General features: G+C 39.8%; 1 protein-coding gene across 2 annotated transcripts in view; it reads left to right on the forward strand.

Annotated features, from left to right (window-relative positions):
• GAB2 (GRB2 associated binding protein 2) overlaps window positions 1–24,350 on the forward strand; it is a 181,343-nt gene that overhangs the window by 100,692 nt on the left and 56,301 nt on the right. For both annotated transcript variants that reach the window (XM_023646534.2, XM_070274335.1), the window contains one exon: window positions 21,591–21,891. In XM_023646534.2, the coding sequence (XP_023502302.1) occupies window positions 21,591–21,891 (301 nt within the window). The remainder of the gene's footprint in view (window positions 1–21,590; window positions 21,892–24,350) is intronic.

Consider the following 24,350-nt stretch of genomic DNA (forward strand, 5'->3'; position numbering starts at 1 on the left):
AATCACCGGCACAAAGCTCTTTGGTTTCCCAGATGTGACCGTCTCCCTCTCACACTTGTCAAATTCATTTTACCCCTTTGTATTTGACACAGTGGAGGCAAAGATTCGGTAGAGTGCACTGTGATAGGCTTGTCAGAGAGAGAGGGCTGTGGTTCTCTTCCCCACCAGAAGTCCTAACACAGGCCACCTACTTACTCAAGCTGGAAATCTTGGAGTCTGTCTTTATTCTTCCTTCTCCATATCCCCCATATTCAGTCCATCATCAAGGTCAGTCATTTCAGCCTCTGAAATGTGTCTTTAATATATATGTCCTTTGCCACTGTCCTGGTTAAAATCACCATTATTTCTCGAGCAGCTTTCTGTTTGGGCTCCCTACTCATGCTCTTTCCACCTTCATTCCATTACCACAATCTAGACTGATCTTTAAGAAATGTAAGTATGAAAAAATGTAAAACCATTCAGTGGTCTCATGTTCTGTTTAGTTTAAAATACAGAAGTATATGGATTAAAACGTGAAAGTTCCCTTACACTCTTATATCCCCACTATCGTCCACAGGGAACCATTGGTAAGAGTTTGGAATGCTTTTCTAAGGATTTGTAAGACACTCTGTGTGTGTGTGTACGTACTATATATGTATACTATATATACACAAATATATGTGGTGGTATACATATATGTGTGTCCATAAACATACAGGGTTTTTAATGTAAATAGGATCAAACTACATTGTTCTGAAGCTTGTTTCTTCAGTTGCTACTGTATCAATTTATTTCATTATGCCCCTTCTGAGGGATCTCATTCTATTTAAGATAAAATCTGCACTTCATAAAATGGCCTGCAAGCCTCCATTGTGATCTGTCCCTGCCTTTTCTTTGTGCCTTTGTCCGCTTTGCTCACTATGCTCCAGCCATGATCTGCTGTCAGGTCCTCCTATGAGCTAAGCTTTCTTCCTCAGGGCCTTTGCACATGGTGTTCCCTCTGCTTGTTTGCTCCTCTAGATACATGACAGTGGTTCTCACATGATGGACAGGGTCCTTGAAAAGACACGCACACACACCAAGCATTACTTATGCGCTAAGTGTCTTGCATGTATTTATACTTTTAAAAAAATGTAGATATTGTGATTAATAAAATGAGTTGATGAATTCATCGTAGCTTTTATTAATAAATACTAAGAAGTATATTATTATTCAATGAGGAATTCTCAAATTTTTAATTTTACATTAATATTTTATATTGAGAACCACTGACCTACAGAAAATCCATAAAACTCAGCATATGAAGCCTGTCTTAAAATAGCCCCAAATCATTTTTCTAGCCTTGCTTTCAGTGATTTCCTTTCCATACTGCATTTCATCCTCCTTTCTTCAGCTTCACCAGACGTAGCTTTACTATTTGATATACCAAGCCTTTTCTTACAAGGTCACAAATACCTAATGAGAGGGATATGTTTGGAGAGATGCGTCCTTAGGTGATTTTGTCATTGTGTGAACCTCATAGAGTGCACTGTTGGGGAACAAAATTTGCCACCCCACAATGTGTCTCCTTGACAGGAGGATTATTTAGGCTGACTATTTTTAAGAAACAAAAGACTCGAAGTTTTTCTTGTTATCTCCCCCTTCACTGCCTAAAAGAATTCAGATTAAAAAAACCTGTCTCAGGAAGTGAGCTATCACCTTAGTATAACATGAACTAGTTGGTAGACAGGGAAGGACCTAGAAAAGCCTGTGTGACGGGCTCCCCTGTGTGTTCTTCTGTTTCCACGTGGCCAAACACTTGTTTTCCAAATGTCTGCTCCTTTTCACCTACCTGAGACTTGCCTTCCTTCCCTTTCAAGTCCCTGACTCTTCTCTCCCCTAGCATCTTCTTTTGTCCTTAACTGAGAATGATATTTAAGGTGGTGGCTTCAACCATTTTGGCGAGTTACGCAGTTTTCCTGGGTTTCTCCCATGTGTACATGTGATTGAACGTTTGTTTTTCTCCTGTTAATCTGTCTCATGTCAGTGTAATTCTTAGAATAGCCAGAGGAACCTAGAAGAGTGGAGGAAAATTTCTTTCTCCCCTACAGTACGTACATAAACCTGGATGGTATAGCCTACTACACACCTAGGCTATATGGTACTAATCTTATGGGACCACTATCATATATGCCATCCGTCATTAACCAAGACATCATTATGTGGTGCATGACTCTATAGTTACTACTCCTGGTCAGATTCTAGATTCCGTATTTCTGAATTCACCTACTTCCTAAAATTTATTTGTAACCCCAAATCAATACAGCTCTTTCATGGTCAGTCACAGACATGTGCATGTACAGAGAAATGAGAGATTTGCGTACCCCACACACATGTTCACAGCTGAGTGGAACAAAGCCACACTTACCTTCTTATTTCAGCTCTCATACGGTGAACTAGTGCCCTTTTCTCTATTTGATGCCATGTTTTTCACATTTCTGTGCTTTTTGTTGGTGATTTTGCTGTTTAAAATGGCCCCCAAGGAGAGTGCTGAACTGTTTAGACCGTGTTCCTAAGCACAAGAAGATTGTGACGTGACTTATGGAGAAAATACATGTGTTAGATAAGCTTCATTCGAACTTGAGTTACAGTGCTATTGGCTGCGAGTTCACTATCAGTGAATCAACAATATATATTATGTAAGGTGTCTTTACACAGAAACAAACATAAAACAAGAGTATCTATTGATTGGTTGACAAAAATACTGTGACCAGAGGCTTCTAGGAACCTAACCCTGTATTTCCCCCTAGGAAAAATGACTCAGTGTTTGCTAATTCGGTGTTTGTGGTGACTTTATAGACCATAACTACTGTGAATTATGAGAGTCAACTGTACTCATATTGCTGTCTTTTCCTGAAAATTTACCCCTTCAGCATTTTTTCTTCAACCAGCAAAAACTCTTATCCTTCAAGATGCAAACCCTGGTCACCTGTGCTATGCAGCTTTGCCTGACTCCTCCCAAGCAGAGTGGTTCCTGTTCATGCCACTATTAGAGCACTGACCTCAGCGTATCAAGTTACCTGTGTACTGTGACTGTCCTTTCCATAGCTCATGATGTCCTAAAGGACCTGGCACTAATAGGTTTGATAAATGTTGAATGAATGATTCGAAGGAGGAAGCGGAGAAGGGGAGTAGATATAATGGAAAAGAAATGGAAAGTGAAGGACACAGAAACTGGATTGAATAATGACTATGACAAGAGCATGTGGAAAGGATCCCTGCGTTACTCTTGTGGTAACAAACTGATTCTGGGTCTCAGTATAGGTCACATGCTTAAAACCTGTGTTAATTAGATAGTGACCTAAATTGCCTTAAATGAGAAGAGTTTGTTGAGCCACCTAAGCCAAAAAGGGGAAGACTTGGCTTCAAGATCAACTTGATTTAGTACTCACATTTCATCAGGATCTGTCTTTTTAATTTTGCTCTCTTTGGGTTGGCTGTTCTCAGACTGCAAATGGTTGTCCCTGCAACTTAAGGCTCCTGTCATCACAACCTTCTGTCCAGTGAAAGAGCCCGCTTTGACTAGCACAAACAAAAGTCCTGGAGTTGAATTTTAATGACTTTTTGATCACATGCACTTGGCTGAACCAATCACTGGATGAAATGCATTAATTGGCTTAATCCAGGCTGCATATGCTTAATCCATGATCTACCCTCTGAAGCCTAGGATTGGAGTCAGTTTCACGTAGAAGACATGCTTTTCTAAGTGATCTTTTGTGTTTATGGTATGGTTATGTGTACCATCTCACCCAGGATAGAGATCATTAGAATCCTGGAAGTGTTACATTAGCAGGTCATCTCACGGAAAGGTTTTTGTTTGTTTTTACCAAAAGAGGAGCAAATAGATATTCTGTCCTTTTGTTCCTTTGGTATATCTTTCATTGAAGAGTTGTGTAGTGTATAACATGTATCAAGCACTGTGCTAAGTTCCGGAGATGAAAAAGCCCCTACCCTCAGAATGTAGTGGTCTTGTGGTGAGATAAAGTTCATTCTGCATCCTAGGAACAAATAAGGTTCATTGGAGTCAGAGGAAAGCGTTATGACTCAGGAGCATATAATTGTGCTGCCCTCTCTAAGGGATTTGGATTTGAGAAGTGGAAATAATTTTGGACTAGGAGCTGAGACCTAAATTATAATCCCTCTGTTGTCATTGCCAGCGATCTTTGAGCTTGGCCTTTCGTAAACGCTGTGGCCAGTGTTTCTCAAAGTGTAGTCAGCAGTTCCTCTGCATTAGCTTCTCCTCAGGTTCTTTCTGGACCCTAACCCTGGCCCACTGGACCAGAAGATCCGGAGCTGTCATCTCTGCAAATTGTTTAACCTCCATGAATCTCATTTTCCTCGTCTGTAAAAAGGAAATCATATTTGCCTTGCAGCATTGGTTTGAGGATTAAATGTGGTAATGGATAAAAAGCACATGACATGTTAGTGGGAGCTCAGCAAGTACCATTTTGTTTCCTCCCTCAGAGTATAAAATCACTATGGTTCAGAGTATTTGAAGGATTCCTACAGGAGGATGGCAAGAAACCCTTCTTTTTTTTAAAGATTGACACCTGAGCTAACAACTGTTGCCAATCTTTTTTTTTTCTTTCTCCCCAAAGTTCCCCAGTACATAGTTGTATCTTCTAGTTGTGGGTCCTTCTAGTTTTGCTATGTGGGATGCCACCTCAACATGGCTTGACGAGCAGCTCTAGGTCCGCACCAAGGATCTGAACTGCTGAAACCCTGGGCCGCCAAAGTGGAGTGCACAAACTTAACCACTTGGCTATGGGCCCATCCTCACAAGAAGCCCTTCTGACTCAGGAAGTGTTCTCCAGAAATGTGTGACTATTTTTTTTTTTTTTTGATCGAGGTTATGATAGTTTACAACATTGTGAAATCTCAGTTGTACATTATTATTTGTCAGTCATCTTATAGGTGTGCCCCTTCACCCTTTGTGCCCACCCCCCACCCCACTTCCCTCTGGTAACCACTAATCTGTTCTCTTTGTCCATGTGTTTGTTTTTCTTCCACATATTAGTGGAGTCATACAGAGTTTGTCTTTCTCTATCTGGCTTATTTCACTTAACATAATACCCTCAAGGTCCATCCATGTTGTTGTGAATGAGTGTGAATGAGACGATTTTATCATTTTTTATGGCTGAGTGGTATTCCATTATATATATATATATATATATATATATACCATATCTTCTTTATCCAGTCATCAGTCACTGGGCACTTAGGTTGTTTCCACCTCTTTACTATTGTGAATAATGCTGCAATTAACACAGGGGTGCATGAGTCTCTTTGAATTGCTGATTTCAAGTTCTTTGGATAGATACCCAGTAGTGGGGTGGCTGGGTCATATGGTATTTCTATTTTTAATTTTTTGAGAAATCTCCATACTGTTTTCCATAGTGGCTGCACCAGTTTGCATTCCCACAAGCAGTATATGAGGGTTCCTTTTTCTCCACAAGCTCTCCGATATTTGTTATCTTTTGTCTTCGCTATTATAGCCATTCTAACAGGTGTAAGGTGATATCTTAGTGTAGTTTTGATTTGCATTTCCCTGATGATCAGTGATGATGAGCATCTTTTTTTTTTTTTTAAAAGATTTTATTTTTTTCCTTTTTTCCCCAAAGCCCCCCAGTACACAGTTGTATATTCTTCGTTGTGGGTCCTTCTAGTTGTGGCATGTGGGACGCTGCCTCAGTGTGGTCTGATGAGCAGTGCCATGTCCGCGCCCAGGATTCGAACCAACGAAACACTGGGCCGCCTGCAGCAGAGCGCGCGAACTTAACCACTCGGCCACGGGGTCAGCCCTGACGATGAGCATCTTTTCATGTGTCTGTTGGCCATCCTTGTATCTTCTTTGGGGAAGTGTCTGTTCATATCCCCTGCCCATTTTTTGATCGGGTTCTTTGATTTTTTTGTTGTTGTGTGAGTTCTTTATATATTATGAAGGTTAACCCTTTGTCAGATATATGATTTGCAAGTATTTTTTCCCAGTTGGTGAGTTGTCTTTTTGTTTCAATCCTGTTTTCCCTTGCCTTGTAGAAGCTCTTTAGTCTGATGAAGTCACACTTGTTTATTCTTTCTATTGTTTCCCTTGTCCAAGAAAACACGGTGTCTGAAAAGATCCTTTAAAGACTGATGTCAAAGAGTGCACTGCCTATATTTTCTTCCAGAAGTCTTATGGTTTCAGGTCTTACCTTTAAGTCTTTGACCCGTTTTGAGTTTATTTTTGTGAATGGTGTAAGAGAATGGTCTATTTTCATTCTTTTACATGTGGCTGTCCAGTTTTCCCAACACCATTTGTTGAAGAGACTTTCCTTTCTCCATTGTATGTTCTCAGCTCCTTTGTCAAAGATTAGCTATCCATAGATGTGTGGTTTTATTTCTGGACTTTTAATTCTGTTCCATTGATCTGTGCGCCTGTTTTTGTACCAGTACCATGCTGTTTTGATTACTATAGCTTTGTAGTATGTTTTGAAGTCAGGGATTGTGATGCCTCCAGCTTTGTTCTTTTTTCTCAGGATTGCTTTAGCAATTCAGGGTCTTTTGTTGCCCTGAAATGTGTGACTTTTACATGATCCACTGGACTCTCTTATTGTTTGCTCTTAACTGTCACAGGACGTAAGATCAGCCTAGTGTACCTCATGCTGCTGTGTATTGTGCTATAGTTGTACATCATGGTACTCAACAAGTCAGATCAAATTCTTCTGTCTTTGTGATTGTTTGACCTGGAACTCAAATCACATCATCACCTGGGAGTTTCACTAAGAGAAGGTGAGTGTGAGTGTGTGTGTATGATTTTTTTTTTACATATAAAACAGAGTTTTTTGAAAATGCAAGTATTATGTTTTCAATATCTCTAACAAATAAGTTCAATTTATTGATATCATCCAGTAACTTCAGTTAGAGTCTGATTAACTATAATCCTCACTTGACAGAATCTTCTTGGTTTGTTGGCAGTTTGGGCTTTACTCTCATCAGAAGGAGAAAAGTTAAAAGGACACGCCCATTTCTAGGAGTTACACAAAATTCTCTTCCAAGAAATATCGTGACCCTTCTACTTTAGTTGCAAGGCATGTGAGATTTGGTATCTGGAAAGATGATTTGAGGCTTTGAGAAGTCCTTAGTCATCAAAGAGAAGTTCTGTTATCTTTGGTATAATACCTAAGGCAGATCAGAAGATTTTGGAGTTTTAGAAATATTTTCAACTGTCAAGGCTGAAACTAAAAGGGAGTGCTAGTTAATACTTGGCTTTTTAGAACAAATCCCTCTGTCCCAAGAATCTGAGTAATCTGATTGAATGAGGTGTTACCATATCAAATTTTCTTGGTTAAAAATACATAAGGCTGTCAAGGTTGGAAGAGACCTTAATACGTCTTCTGTCTACTCACCCAGTGCTTGAATCCCCTCTTCAGTTTCCTTCCCCACTCCTAGCCTACGCGAGGGGTCAGCAAGCAAATCTTGGCCACCGTCTCTTTTTCTAAATAGTTTCATTGGAACACAGCCACTCTCATTTGCTTACAAATTGTCTATGACTTCTGCCATGCCACTATAGATTTGAGTAGTTGTGACAGACTATATGGACTGCAAAGCCTGAAATATTTGCTCTCTGCCCTTTACAGAGAAAGTTTGCTGACCCCTGGCCTAAGCTATCTCCTCTGCAGTATCTCCAATGCTGAGTTACTTCAGCTTCCAAGGGACCTGCTTTGGACCACTGTTAGAAAATTCTTACTTATACTGAGCCAAAATCTGCTCTTTTGTAGCATGCCCCTGCTGGCACTGGTTCAACTTGAGTATGTGGGATCACCAAAAAGAAATCAAATTGCTTTCCCATGTGTCAGCCCCTAATATGTTAGAATATCACAATCATGACTCCAGGCAGAACCTCACCGAATCCTGGTACTGTAGGATTTCAAGTCCCTTCATCACCACCAGAAGTGAACACAACACTCTCGCGAGATCTGGCCAAGGTAAAGCTAAATTGGGGCCCACCTAAGTTTTCCAGGTGCCAAGAACAATAAGAAGTCATGGCCTCATTCTACATGCTTGGAGACCTTGGAATCTGACCCAAAGAACAGAGATAAGGTCGTGTGGAACATGCACTCTGTTCAACAGTTAGGATGATGCAACTTCCGGGCCATGTGTACCCACAGTGCACGTCTGTGGTCTAGGTGGTTGTGAAATGGTTTGTTTTTTAACTGGATTTGGGTACAAAAGGAAAACAGTCACTTCTATTTCATCAGAGAAGGTGGTGGCACTCTCTTAATCATAGACACAAATGGAAGGTTCTAACTTTCTTAAGAGTAGGCTCTATGCCATATACTTCTTTAAGCCCCATTGCTGAGTAAAGTGACTTGCTTTGTCTTTTCCTCTCTGTCGTGTTGCCATCTTCTCTCGCTATTGCAGACTATTGCGACAGCTTCCTAAATAGTTTTCCTGCCTCTTGTTTTTCCTTTCTCTGGTTGTTCTTCCTCATTCTGCTAATTAAGAGCGCAACAATAGTTATCATTTCTCTGCTCATCTGTACTCTGCAGCAACTCCCTTTACCCATAAAGGAGAGAGAAAACTTCTTAGATTGGCATTGAAGGCTTTCCAGGACCATCAAACTCTTCCTTTCTTCTCCTCTTCCACATTCAAAAGAAACTATTCCACATTCTCTGAACTTGTCTTATATTTTCCCATACCCAGGCCTCCTTGATCAAACTGTGTGCTCTATAAGAAATGTCCCCGGGCCGGCCAGGTGACGCAGCGGTTGAGTGCACACATTCCGCTTCTCAGTGGCCCGGGGTTCACCAGTTCGGATGCCGGGTGCAGACATGGCACTGCTTGGCACGCCATGCTGTGGTAGGCGTCCCACATGTAAAGTAGAGGAAGATAGGCATGGATGTTAGCTCAGGGCCAGTCTTCCTCAGCAAAAAGAGGAAGATTGGCAGCAGTTAGCTCAGGGCTAATCTTCCTCAAAAAACAAACAAACAAGAAATATCCCTTTATCATTCCTTCCCAAAACCATATATCAAACCCTACCTTCTTCATTGTTCATATTTATTTTCGTATTTTTCTTTCTCTCTCTCTCTGCTCCTCTCTTCCACTCTCCCTAAAAGTTTGAGATTCCTTGCTTTAGTAGTCTAATAGCATGTATTTCTCTTTTAATGGTACTTCTAAAAATCTGCTTTTTATCTTAGGGATATGTGTTCATGTCTTATCTTCCCACAACACTGTAAACATTTTAAGTTACTTGAAAGGACTATTTGAGTCTTGCCTCTTTTGTTTATCCCTCAAAGCATTAGCAGAATCTGTGCTTGTTTTACCGAATACTGTAGAAGGAGCTCATTGATTTGGCATGAGCAGTGAAGTAGCAGGAAGAGTTGAACGGGAATAGACAGTTTTGAATCTGAGATACTGGAAGGATAGTGATGCCTTTAACCAAAAGAGGTGGAACTCAGAGGAGCTGCTGATGTCTGGTATAGGGCAAGAAGAAGGACAAAATAATGCCTCCTTGATGGTATAGTAGGAAAACACTGAATTGGAAATCTGGGGGTCTTTTATAATGATAAATCTTTTCCCAATTACATGATCTCAGAATGTCCTTGGGCTGCTTTAGATTGAATAACTATGCACTTGGCACCTATCATGCAGAGTTTGGTCATAGGTGCTTTCACATTTATTAATTTTACTTAATTCTCAAAGCAATATTATTAGTTTTGTGTTTCATTCCTCTTATATATTTGGTTATTGAGGCTTAGAGAGAAGTTAAGAAATTTGTCCAAGATTATAGAGCAAGAGCTAGGACTATAATTCAGGTCTTTTCACTCTAATCTCAAACTTTTCTCATCACACTCTGCATCATCTATCTTATTCTGCTTTCCTTATTTCTCTGCATTTGTGCCCCTTGGTTTGAATTTTTGTTCATCTGAATTAATAGTGTTTCTTCTGCCTGGCTGGGCTATACCGATAATTAGGCAAAAAGTGATAGCCTTTTTCCTTCTTCATCTTGTCTATTTGACCTTTTTAAATGACTTAATGTAATTTATTATTGAAACCAGAAAAAGGTAGTTTCATGAGATATTTAAGCATGAGTATACTTGTATTTTAATGAGATTTGGCTAATTTACTTAGTTCAGTAAATGAGAGTTCTTACAGCAAAGAAGGAAGGCCCTGTCTGAGGTTCTGGGGACGAGGAAGATAAGATCCTCTCTTCTGAAAGAGCTCTGGATGTTGGTGAAGGATGATCAAAAATGGTGACATGACAGAATAGCATTCAAGTATAAGCAAAACTTCGGAGAGTTTAGAAAGGGAGGAAGATTGGGAGGCTTTTCAGACAGAGGGAAGTTGAGTGTGGAGGTGGAAAAGCACCAGACGTGTTTAGGAAACAGTGAAAATTTTACTTGGTTTGAATGGTAACAAAGTATATATATAAATAAAGGAGTAGAGATGAGATGGAAAGGTAGATCTGAGCTAGATTGTGAAGGCCTTCAAACTAAGTTAGAACCCGAGAGTGCATCAACAGCTGGAATAGATAAACAAAATATGGTGTATATATACAGTGGGCTATTATTCAGCCTTTAAAAGGAAGTGAAATTCTGACATAAGATACAATGTGGATTAATGTTGAAGATATCATGCTAAGTGAAATAAGCCAGTCACAAAAGGACAAAAATTGTATGATTCCACATATAAGTGGTCAGATTCGTAGAGACAGACGGTAGAATGGTGATTTTCAAGGACTGGGGTGTGGGGGACGTGGGGTATTAGTGTTTAAAGGATATAGAATTTCAGTTGGAGAAGATGAAAAAGTTCCAGAGAAGGATGGTATTGATGGCTGTACAACAATGTGAATGTACTTAATGCCACAGAATTGTATACTTGACGTGGTTAAAATGGTAAATTTTATTTATGATTTACCACACTGAAAATGAGTAAAAATTTTTTAGTTAATAGCTAAGCCATAGAATTTGGACTTTGCTGTGCAGGTGATGGAAAGCCATTAAATTTTTGGATAGTGGGGGGGCGTAACATGATCAGAGCTTTGCTCTGATTAAACTGGAACATTAAACTGGAAGCATTTATAAGTATTAAGTTAAGATAACTGGTTAGGAAGCTATGACAATAGTCTAGATTATAGGTAACAAGTACTGGAAATAAGGAGTGCAGAAAGGCAGGCAGGATGTGGGCTATTATGAATAGTGTTGCGACGAACATACTTATACGTGTATTTTGGTGAATATATGTACACAATTATTTTGGGTGTGTACCTAGGATAGAATTGCAGGGTCCTGGGATGTGAGTATGTTCAGCTGTGGTAGATAGTGCCATTGTTTTCCAAAGTGGTTTTAACAAATTACACTGCTACTAACAGGGAATGAGTGTTTCAGTTTCTCCATATTCTTCCCAGTACTTAACTATTGTCAGTTTTTCTCATTATAACCATTCTGATGGTTGTGTAGTGGTGTTAATTTTCATTTCCCTAATGACTAATGAATTTGAGATCCTTTTATGTGGTCATTGCCACTTAGATGTCTTCTTTTGTGTAATGCCTATTCAAATCTTTTTTCCCATTTTTCTGTTGAGTGGTCTTTTTCTTGCTTATTTGTAGGAGTTTTTTTATATGTTCTGAATATGAGTCCTTCATTAGATATATGTATTGCAAATATCTCCTCTCACTCTCTTAGCTTGGTTTTTCATCCTCTTAATCATGCCTGTTGATGACCAGGAATTAAGTTTAATGTAGTACAATTGATTACTTTGTGTCTTGTATTAGTACTTTGGTGTATTCAAGAAATCTTTGCCTACCCCAATGTCATGAAGATATTTTCCTCTAAATGCTTTATTGTTTTATCTTTAACATTTGAGCTTATAATGATCTGAAATTAAGTTTCACAAATGGCATGAAATAAGGATCAAGAATCTTTCTTTTCTCATAATTATTGAATTTACCTAGCACCACTTATTGAAAACATGATTCTTTTCTCCATGGCACTTCAGTATCATCTTTTTCATAAATCTAGTGATCATGTATGTATGAGTCCGTTTCTGGATTCTTCTGTTCCCTTGGCCTATTAGTCCTTTTTGGTTTTTTTTGAGGAAGATTATCCCTGAGCTAACATCCACTGCCAATCCTCCTCTTTTTGCTGAGGAAGACTGGCCCTGAGCTAATATCTGTGCCCATCTTCCTCTAACTTTATATGTGGGACGCCTGCCACAGAATGGCTTGACAAGCAGTGTTTTGGTCCGCACCCAGGATTTGAACTGGCTAACCCTGGGCTGCCAAAGTGGAATGTGCAAACTTAACCGCTGTGCCACAGGGCCAGCCCCCTATTAGTCTATCTTTTAGGCTCTGCTTCTTGTCTTCTAAATAGACACGGCTTTCCTCCTAGTGGTTACCATTGGTTACACTCACCAAGCCCTGGAGGTGGAAAGTAGAATGTATTAATTATTTATTACAGCCTAACAAATGATCCCAAAACTTACTGGCTTAAAACAATAAATACTTATTATTTTACATGGTTTCTGTGAGCAAGGAATTCAGGAGCAGTGTAGCTTGGTGGATTTGGCTCAGGATCTCTCATGAAATTGCAGTCAGAAAGTCACCTAAGGCATGACTGGGCTGAAGGATCTGCTTCTAAGAATGGCTTATTTACATGGCTGGAAGGAGGCCTAGTTCCTCACCAGGTGCACTCCTCCTTAGTGCTGCTTGAATGTCCTTACAACATGGCAGCTGATCCAAAGGAGAGCAAGAAAGAAGCTGCAGTCTCTTTTATGACTTAGCCTTGGAAGTCACACATTGTCATTTATGCAATATCCTGTCGGTCGTCCTTATTCGGAATGGGAGGGCACTACATAAGGCTATACTAGGAAGTCAGACTCGTTGGGGGCTATCTTGGGGGCTGGCTACTATACAGAAAAATAGGAGAAGGTGGCTGGCACCTTATTTATATGTTTTTTTTCCTCTGGGGATTTTTATTCCCCAGGGCAGAGAATCATGCCTGCCTTTATAGCCAAGATTTCCTAGAGCTGACATGTAATTTGGTAGGTTCAGAAATACTCATGACTCAGTTCACTCCATTTTGTCCCCTCATACTCAGGAGGCTGAACTCTAAAGTTTATTCATATTTTCACAGTGTGATTCCTTATGAACTATCTCCATCCCTGAGTGGGAAAGATTGAGAACAACTGGGTCCAGTTATAATCATTAGCCAACTATTAACAACCTTTCTCTCCATAATCTTTACTTCTCAGAGAAATATTCGTCTTCTCCTTAAGGTTTTCTTTAAATACATTTCCTACCTATGAACATTCTAGTTCTCTTGTGGATCAGGGTTTTTTTAATGAAACTTTTTATTTTGAGGTAATTTTAGATTCACATGTAGTTGAAAAATAATACAGGAGATCCCATGTACCCCCTACCAAGTTTCCTCCCAGTGGTAACATCTTCCAAGACTATACTACAGGGTCACAACAAGGATGTCAATATTGACACAGTCAGGATCCAGAACATTTCCATCACCACAAGGATCTCTCATCCTGCCCTTTTATAACAACACCCACTTTTTTTTTTTTTTTTGGAAGATTAGCTCTGAGCTAACTGCTGCCAATCCTCCTCTTTTTGCTGAAGAAGACTGGCCCTGAGCTAACATCCGTGCCTATCTTCTTCTACTTTATATGTGGGATGCCTACCACAGCATGGTGTGCCAAGCAGTGCCATGTCTGCCCCCAGGATCTGAACCAGCAAACCCTGGGCCACTGAATCGGAACTTGTGTCCTTAACTGTTGTGCCACTGGGCCGGCCCCAACAACACCCACTTCTGTCCCACTCCAGCACCCTCCTTAACCACTGATAACCGCTAATCTGCTGTCCATTCCTAAGTTCTATCATTTCAAGAATGTTAGGTAAGTAGAATCATACAGAATGTAAACTTTTGGGATTGGTTTTGTTCATTCAGCATAAATCCTTAGATATCCATTCAGGATTTTGCATGCTTCAATACTTTGTTTCTTTTTTATTGCTGAGTAGTATTCTATGATATGGATGTACCACAGTTTATTTAACCATTCACCCATTGAAAGACATCTAGATTTTTCCAGTTTGGGGCTATTGTAAATAAAACTCATATTAACATTCTCGTATGAGTTTTTGTATGAATGTGAATCTTCATTTCTCTGGGACAGATTCCCAGGAGTGCAATTGCTGGGTCATATACAGTAGTAGTTGAATGTTTAGTTTTTAAAGAAACTGCCAAACTGTTTTCCAAAGTGGCTGTATAATTTTAGATTCTCCCCAGCAATGTTTGAGTGACCCATTTTCTCTGCCTCAATGCCAGCTTTTTGTGTTATTACAATTTTTTTTCAATTTTAACTATTCTGAGAGGTTTGTGATAATATCTCCATTGTGGTTTTAGTTTGTGTTTCCTGAATGGCTAATGATGTTGAACATCTTTTTATGTGCTTATTTGCCATCTGTATATCCTCTTCAGTGAAATGTCTCCTCATGTCTTTTGCCCATGTCCTAATTGGATTGTTTCTTTTCTTTAACTGTTGAGTGATGAGAGTTCTTTATATGTTCTAGATACTATCCTTTGTCAAATATGTGGCTTGCAAATATTTTCTCCCACTCTATAGCTTGTCTTTTTATCCTCTTAACAAAGTCTTTTGCAGAGGAAAAGTTTTAAATTTCAATGAAGTCTAATTTATAAGCTTTTCCTTTTAGGGCTTATGCTTTTGGTGTCATCCAAAAAACTCTTTGCCTAGTCCTAGATCCCAAAGATTACCTCCAGTTATTTTTCTAAATGTTTTATAGTTTTACATTTAAGTCCATGATTCATTGTGAGTTAGTTTTTGTATAAGATGTGAGACTTAGATTGGGGTTCATTTTTTCCCCCTTTGGGTGCCCAGTTGTTTCAGCACCATTTGTTGAAAGGGCCACCTTTCCATTGCATTGCTTTTTCACCTTTGTCCGAAGTCAGTTGGGCCTATTTGTGTGGGTCTATTTCTGAGTTTTATGTTCTATTCCATTGTTCCACGTGTGTGTCCCTCTGTAGCTATATAATAATTATTGAAGAATGGTGGACTGATTCCCCCTGACTTTTGTCTTTTCAAAATTGTTTTAACTTCTGTACTTTCTTTGCCTTTCCATATACATTTTAGAATAATTTTGTCTACGTCTATAAAAACTGTTGCTGGGGGCGCCGGTCCCAGGGCTGAGTGATTAAGTTCACACCGTCTGCTTCAGCGGCCTGGGGTTTCACTGATTCAGATCTTGGGTGCAGACGTGGTCTTGTTCCTCAGGCCATGCTGAGGTGGCTTCCCACATAGCAGAACCAGAAGGACCTACAACTAGAATATACACCTATGTACTGGGGGGGCTTTGGGGAGAAGAAGGGGAAAGGTGAAGAAAAAAAAGATTGGCAACAGATGTTAGCTCAGGTGCCAATCTTTGGGGGGAAAAACCTCTTGCTAGGATTTTGGTAGAAATTGTGTTAAACCTAAACATCAGTTTGGAGAGATATACTATGTTGAATCTTCCAGTACATGAACATGGATACCTCTTCATTTAGGTTTTTTAAATTTCTTTGATCAGCTTTGCATAGCTTTCAGCATACATGTCCTGTACATATTTTGTTAGATTTATACCTATTTCATTTTTTAAATGTGATTATAAATGGCATTGTATTTTTATTTTCTATGTCCACCTGTTCATTTGCTAGTATGTAGAAGCAAATTGATTTTTTTATGTTCATCTTGTATCCTGTGAGCCTGCTGGACTCACTTCTTATTCCCAGGAGGTTTTTTCTAAATTCCTTGGGATTTTCTATGTGGATAATCATGTCTTCTGCAAATAAGGACAATTTTTTTCCTTTCTTTCCAAACTTTTTTATCTTTTAGGTCCATTTCTTGCTTTATTGCCCTGACTAGAACACTATGTTGAGTAAGAGTGGTAATAGCAGACATCCTTGCCTTGTTCCTGATCTTAGGGTGGGAAACATTTAGCCTTTCAGTACTAAGTATAATGTTGGTGTGGGTCTTTTGTTGATGCTCTTTATCAAATGGAGGACATTCCCCCTCTCTTCCTATTTTTTTGAGAGGTTTTATTTTGAATGGGTGTTAAATTTCATCAAATATTTTTTCCGCATTGATTAATATGACCATGTGGTCTTTCTTCTTTAGCTTATTAATATGGTGGATTACATTGGTTGATTTTTAAATATTGAATCAGTTTTACATCCTTGGTCATGGTATATAATTCTTTTTATATCTTGCTGAATTCTATTTGTTTTTCACGTGTAAATCCATGATCCATTTTGAGTTAATTTTTGCCAGAGATTTTGTGTAGATATAAGAACAGTCCTGAAGAAGCTTTCTCCTTAATAACATATTCAGGACTCATGTTCCCATATTTTTCTTGCATTATGTGTCAGTAAACCAACAGCAATTTTTCATTTCCGTATCATGGGACACATTCAAGCTGAAGCTCCCAGATCTTCATATAAATATTTATTACAAGGTCACTGCACTTATCAGAATGAAGGGAACAAGATGCTAAAGAACTCATGTCATAAAGAATCCACAGCATGGGGCCGGCCCAGTGGCGCAGTGGTTAAGTGTGCACATTCCACTTCTCAGCAGCCCGGGGTTTGCCGGTTCGGATCCCGGATGCGGACATGGCACTGCTTGGCAAAAGCCCTGCTGTGGTAGGCGTCCCACGTATAAAGCAGAGGAAGATGGGCATGGATGTTAGCTCAGGGCCAGTCTTCCTCAGCAAAAAGAGGAGAATTGGCAGTAGTTAGCTCAGGGCTAATCTTCCTCAAAAAAAAAAAAAAAAAAAAGGAATCCACAGCATACCTTTATCTTTCTTACTCTCTTTTTTGTAATCTTCTTGCTGTCCTCCTTTCCTACTTCATATTGTGAAAGCTTACTTATATTTTTAAGTTGTATTTATTAATCTGAATAAATTAACATACTGATTGCATGAAAAGAAAAGTCAACAGATCTTTACTGAGTTCCTGTATAGGCTAGGCACTCTGCCAAGTAACTGTTAGCGACACAGGACCCCAACCTCAAGATGCTCAGAGCTTGAAGAGGAGGAAGACATGTAAGCGATTGAAATGCCAAAGTTGAGAGAAGAAATGCCAAAGAAAGCGCAGGGCATTAAGGGAACATAAGACAGGAGCACTACCTGGGGAAGTTAGCTCTACCTGGGAAGTTAGTAAAGGCCATCCAGGAGAAGCAATACTTAAGCTGGCACTGAGAGGACATAGGAATTTTCCAGATAGACATGGTGAGGTGAAAGGCATTCCAGGAAGAAGGAACAGCTTGTGCAAAGACATGCAGTTATGCAGTTATGTGGCACATTTAGAGAATAATAAGTAATTTGTTATGCACCTCTAAGTTCTGTAAGACTAGGAATTCATGCTGAATTCTCAACATCTAGAATAATGCCTGTAGCATAGTAAGTACTAAATAAATAAATGTTGGATGGATGGGTGGAAGGAAGGAAAGACAGAGAAAAGGAGGAAACATAAATGAGGCCAGAGAGATAAGAAAGGTTCTCTTATCTCTGTGATCAGAGAGAGAAAGATAAAGTGATAAAAGAGCCTTGCTTAGCAACATTTAGCAAATATCTACCATGGCGATACAAAGAAGAAGAGGAGATGTTCATAGTCTACTTGGGAAGAAACAACAAATACAAAAATGCCTGTAATATGTTGTAAAAAAAATGACTTGCCATGAAAAGTACATAAAAAGTGTTATGAAATTTCAGAGGAAGTAAAGGTCCATTTCAGCTGAAGCAATCAGAGAAGTTGTCATTGGAGCTAGACTCTTTGGGGTTGCTTAAACTTGGTTCTAAATTGTTGGGTTTCTAAAGAAATTTGCATGGAGTTGGAGAGAAGGTGTTATGGCAGAAGAAGGATGTGAATTTGGGACTAAACTGGACAACCTTGCCTGCTCTGTCATACATTTATCAGCATTTTATAGGTAGCCATTTACCAGCCTCTGCCACCTCCTTGGAAGCAGATCCTGACAGGCTCTGATGTTATGTGTAGCAAACACCTTTTTCTTGTTTATGAGGGTATCTCTGTGTGTGTTTATGCTTGTACCTGCACACCAGTGATTTGGAGACAGCTCTTTCTACAGAGACTAGCACTGAAGGGGATACATAAACTGAAACACAAGCAAAACTATTAACAGTATATTTTTAAAATATACTTTGCTCCCCACACACTTACATGTATATGCATGCACCTACAGCATGCACGCGCACACACACAAGCACACACACAGTTCTATAAGCAGTGGCCTGGGCGAGGTTTTAGGTGATTATAAATAAATAGTACTTATTTTTATTTTTCTTAGCTCTATCCTGTCTGGCTATACCTTAATCTTCATTTCGGTCTAAAGCTTATTAGGCACCTAATAATAACTTATTAGGTTATTATATCCCCATAACCTACTAGATGCTGTAAAGAGTTCATGTAAGAAAATGATTCATTAACTAATCCAATACGTATTTATTGGTAACCAGCTATTCTAAACACTGAGGATGCAACATGGGGTAAAAACAACGAATCCTTGCCCTCGTGGAGTTTACATTCTGGGAGGTGGGTGCAGATAACTAACAAAAATGTGGTATTTTAGATGATGTCAGTGCTAGTGAGACAGGTATAGCAGAGTAAGGAGGAAAGAGAATGTGAGGGTTGGGTGGTGAGGAATGGCCTCTGCAATAATGTGATATTTGAATAGAGACTTGGTGAAAGAATAAGCAATAGAACTATCTGGGGAAGGAGTATTCCAGGCAGAGGGAACAACTAACGCAAAGACCGTGAGGTGGGAATTTGTCTGGCCAGGGTTTAAGACCAGTGTGGCTGGAGCAGAATGGCCAAGGCAGAGGGTGGCAGGAGATGAGAGAGATATGAGATGAGAGACTGTCACATCAGGCCCATTGGCCATTGTGAGGACTGACTTTTACTCTGAGTGACATGGAAAACCATTGGAGCTTTTGCACGTAGAAGTGACATGTTCTGATTTACATCTGGCTTTTCTGGCTTCTGTGTTGAGAAGAGATGGCAGAGTGAAAGGCTGGAAGCATGAAGACTACAAAATGACCAAGTAAATAACAATGGAGGTGCAAAGAAATGGTCTGATTGTAGGCATATTTTGAACTGTTTGAACCAACAAGATTTTCTGATGGATTAGGTGTGGAATGTGAAAGAAAGGAGTCAACAATGACACAAGATTTTTGGTCTGAGCGACTAGAAGGCTGGAGTTGCTATTAACTAAAATGGGAAAGATTGCAGGGAGAACAGGTTTGGAGGATATCAAGAGCTCAGTTTGGGGCACATTAAGTTTGAGATGCTTGTTAGTGAAGAGTTAGATATTAGTCTGTGGAGTTCAGTAGATAGGTCTAGGCTGGAGATATAAATTTGGGAATTGCAGAGTTAGATGGCTTTAAAGCTGTGAAACTGAATTAAATAACCTAGGGAGTGGATATAGAAAGAGGAGAGAAAGAGTCTGAGAACTGAGCACTGGGGCATTCCGATGTTTAGAGATCAGGGGGATGAGAAGGAACCAGCACTGGAGTTGGAAAAAGAGGCCAAGGGGATAGGAGAAAAATTCAGAGTGAACACTAAAGCCAAATGAAGAAAGTGCTTCAAAGAGAACGGAATAGTAAACTGTTATCAGATGTTGCTGAGAGATCAAGTAAGGCCCCAGAGTAGTTTCAGCAGCTCTGAACTCTTTGGGACCTTTGTTGAGTTATTTTAGTGGTGGTGGTGGTGGTGTCAGGAGGATGAGCAGCCTGATTAGATTGCTTTCAAAAACAGAATGGGAGGAGAAGATACCAAGATTAGTAGTACAGAAAACTCTTTGAGGTTTTACTGTAAAGAGTAGAAAAACTGGGCCATAGTTCGAGGGGAATGTGGGGTCAAGTCAAGCTTTTAATTTTTTTTCTAAGATGCGAGAAATTGATGTCCTGATGGGAATGATCCTAGTAGAGAGGGAAAATGCAGTGATTCCAGAGGAGGGGAGAGTTGTTAAAGTGATGTCTCCATGTTGGTGAGAGGGGAAGAAGGTTGGCTTTAGATTGGATGAGCTGTCCATGTTCCCTAGTAACAGAGTTCTTTGCTACAGATACAGGCAGGTTGGTAAACGTGGAGATGGAGCATGTGTAAATTCTCTTCTGATTGTTTATATTTTCTCATGAAATAAGAAACAAAGGAGTAGAAGTGTTGGAGATTTAAAAAGAGAGTTCAGATATTGTTGCCAAAGAGCAGGACAAAGACATAGGCTAGGTAAATGTAGTAGGATTGTTGGGCAGCACAGGGCCCCCTTGATTTAAAGTGAGACCAGTCCACATAGTTGTATGATTTTCTCCAGCTATGTATAGCTGTGTGGGAACAGGCAGAGCCTCAGGCTTAGCCAGAAGTTGTGGTTTTCCCAGATAAATAAGAAGAATTGAGAAAGAAGCAAGGAAGTGATTATAATGAACGGTCTCAGCAGTAAAGTTGGGTAGAGGGACATGAGGACAGGGATAGAAGGTGAGAGAGAAAAGATGGTAGGGTTAATGGTCCTGGTGGGGTTTGAAGAATTACAATAATCAAACCCTTGGCATTTGTAGTGCTTTAGGGTTGTATACAAAGTGCTTTGGGTGGATTTGCATAATAAAAACCCTATAAGGTAGGTAGGTGGTGGTGGTGATGTTGATTCTCCTTATATAAATGGGGCAAGATCCAAAGAGGTAAATGACTTAATCTAAAATCACGCAGCAAGTCGATGGAAAAGCATAGACTCAAGCCAAGACTCTCTATTATATGTAACATCTTTTTACCACTTTGTGTGGTGGCTGCTCACAGATTGCTGCCCTGTTGAAGAGATGGAACATAGAAGACAACATAGAGAACATGCAATCAAGTGTTGAATTCTGTAGTGTGGAATGATATAAGGAGTTTATTCATCCAGTAATACACACTGAGCGCTTAGTATGTGCAAGGCTCTATTATAAGTGCTAGGAATATAGCAGTAAATGAGACAGGAAAAGAAATCCTAAAATTATGTGCTTCAGAGGAGTTTTAGGAGGGTTTCTCTGTGATTCTAACAAGGCATCATGATTTGGTAAAAAAGCACATTGTGCTTTTTAGGGTACTTGTTTTTTGCTACTTACTGTGACATTGTTGCTTCAGCTCACCATGTCTTAGTGGAAGTCCCCATCTGTAAACTGAGATGTTATGGTTTTGCAAGTTCCAGCCTGCCTAAAAGTACTATAAATTTGAGCCTGTATTCTAGCCTAATGGAATAGTTGCTTTAAAGTGTTTTAGTCCTCATCTGACTTCCTGATCTAAAAAGTGGCAATGCCACGCCTCATTTCATAATGATAAGACCCTGTTTCCATAGTGAAATGCTGCACTAACAAGCATTCGAAAATACTCCATTTTTGAAACTCTGGGGCAATATGGAAGGGAGATAGAGGCCATATTCAGCCTGCAGATGCAACAGTTCCCTCCTTAACCTGATTAAGATATCTGAGGACCTGTTAAAAGCTTTGAAATAGCTAATGACTTTTTTCCCTCCTTTTACTACTTCCTCTTCAGGCCTGGAAGAAACGCTGGTTCATCCTGCGGAGTGGCCGGATGAGTGGTGACCCGGATGTTCTGGAATACTACAAGAATGATCACTCCAAGAAGCCCCTGCGGATCATCAACCTGAACTTCTGTGAGCAGGTGGACGCAGGCCTGACCTTCAACAAGAAGGAGCTGCAGGATAGTTTTGTGTTTGACATCAAGACCAGCGAGCGCACCTTCTACCTGGTGGCCGAGACAGAGGAGGACATGAATAAGTGGGTCCAGAGCATCTGCCAGATCTGTGGCTTCAATCAGGCTGAGGAGAGCACAGGTACGAGAACAGACATGGACCTTTCTCAGAAGGGGCGAGGTGCTTCCTGGAGGAGGCTTAGCAGTAGGGGCTGAGATGAAGCCTTCAGATTCCTTGAGCAAGGAGAGCAGGCTGCAGCTAAAAGCTTTCCTCTTTGGCAGAGGAGTAAAAGGCAAAGAGTAAGAGTGTGAAGACATTGGCCAAATATTAGAGGGACCCTTGACCCTAATTATGTCAAATGCGAAACAAAGATGTTGGGGTTGTGAGGAAGCTAAAAGTACCTTGTGCTAAAGGTGGTTTCTTCAGGGTCCTCAGCACCATCCCACTTCTCAGCCCTGCACTTTTCTCCCCTTCCCTCTGCTGTCTAGCACTCTGTGCCCTGTTTCCTGTTACAGGGCAGCTCGCCCCTTGATCCCTTCTCTGGCCCATCTCTGTCTGTTCTAGCCCATCTATTTCACACTATCCTGCTCAGTGACACTTGCCACTTGCCACTTTGGTTTGTTTGCTTGGGCTCCTTTGTGATTATTATTGATGTATAATTGCATGTTCATTTATATGCACGGGGGGGGGGGGCAGGTAAAGAAGGGGAAATACTGATTTATGTTTGTGTTTTGTTAACCTTCATAAAAGAGTAGCTCAGCTTTTTGAAATGAGTTTTAAATTGCCAAAATGCTGTCTGACATTTCTTTGGACTCATCCCCAACTGTGGGATGATTGAGGAGCAGGTTTTTTTAGAGGCAGGAGGAGAGCCTAAATGAATAGTTCTTAAACCTGGTTGCACATCAGAATTAAAGAGGAGCATTTAAAAAATATTGATGCCAAGGACCCATAACAAATCAGTTAACTAAGAATCTCTGAGTGTGGGACCAAGGCATTAGCATCTTTTAAAAGCTTCACTCTGAGTAGCAAGGGTGCAGGTCTCAGGAACCATTTTCTGTAAATATTTGAAGGCCACATATAGTCTCTGTTTCATGTTCCTGTTTTAAAAAAAAAATTTACAATCCTTTAAAAATATAAAAACTGTTCTTAACTCATCAGCAAATTAACATCATCTGGGAACCTGTTAGAAATGCAAATTCTGGGACCCTACCCTAGACTTAGTGAATCCGAAACTCTAGGGGTACATTCAAGCAATCTGTGTTTTAACGTGCCAGGTGATTCTGATGCACGGTTAAGTTTGAGAACCACTGGTCTAGACTCTTGGTACTCAGAGTGCGGTTTGTGGAAGAGCAGCATCGCTTCTCCTCGGAAGTTGTTGGAAAGGCTCAGGACTACTGCTCAGACCTACAGAATCGGAATCTGCATATTTGTAAAACTTCTTATTTTTGAAGTAATTTTAGACTTCCAGAAGGGTTGCAGAATTGTACAGCAAGTTCCCATATACCTTTCCCTCAGCTTTCCCTAAGGGTACCATCTTACTTAACCATGGTATGGTTATCAAAACAGACGTTACCGTTGATCGGTATACTACTGTTAACTAAACTACAGTTTATTTGGATGTCGCATGTCTTTCACCAATGTCTTTATTCTGTTCAGAATTCAAACCAGGATACCATATCCGATTCAGTAGTCATGTCTCTGAGTCTCCACCAATCTGGAACAGTTTCCCAGTCTGTCTTGTCTTTTTTTGACCTCGACACTTTCACAGAGTAGTACCTGTTGGCCATTTGAATGTCTTCTTTGGAAAAATGTCTGTTCCGGTCATTGGCTCATTTTTTAATCAAGTTATTTGGTTTTTTGCTATTCAGTTGTGTGCGTTCCTTATATATTTTGGATATTAATCCCTATCAAATATATGGTTTGCAAATATTTTTTCCCCTTCCATAGGTTCCCTTTTCAGCTTGTTGATGGCTACTTTTTCTGTCAGAAGCTTTTTAGTTTGATATAGCCCTACTTGTTCATTTTTGCTTTTGTTGCTTGTGTTTTTGGTGTCATACCCAAAAAATCATTGCCAAGACCAATGTCAAGGAGCCTTTTCCCTATGTTTTCTTTTAGGTGTTTTATGATTTCAGGTCTTACATTTAAGTCTTTATAATATATTTTGAGTTATTTTTTGTGAGTGGTGTAAGATAGGGATCTAATTTCATTCTTGTCCGTGTGGCTGTCCAGTTTTCCCAGCACCCTTTGTTGAAGAGACTGTCTTTTCTGCATTGAGTATTCTTGGCTCCCTTGTCAAATATTAGTTGACTGTATATGCATGGGTTTATTTCTGGGCCCTTGATTCTATTCCATTGATCTATATATCTCTTTTTATGCCAGTACCATGCTGATTTGATTACTATTGCTTTGTAATGTAGTTTGAAATCAGGAAGTGTGATGCCTCCAACTTTGTTATTCTTTCTCAGGATTGCTTTGGCTATTTGAGATCTTTTGTGGCTCCATATGAATTTTAGGATTTCTTTTTCTATTTCTGTAAACAATACCATTGGAATCTTGATAAAGAGTGCATTCAATCTGTAGATGGCTTTAAGTAGCAAGGA

Source organism: Equus caballus, chromosome 7 (genome assembly GCF_041296265.1).
Source record: "Equus caballus isolate H_3958 breed thoroughbred chromosome 7, TB-T2T, whole genome shotgun sequence".
Taxonomy (NCBI): Eukaryota; Metazoa; Chordata; class Mammalia; order Perissodactyla; family Equidae; genus Equus; species Equus caballus.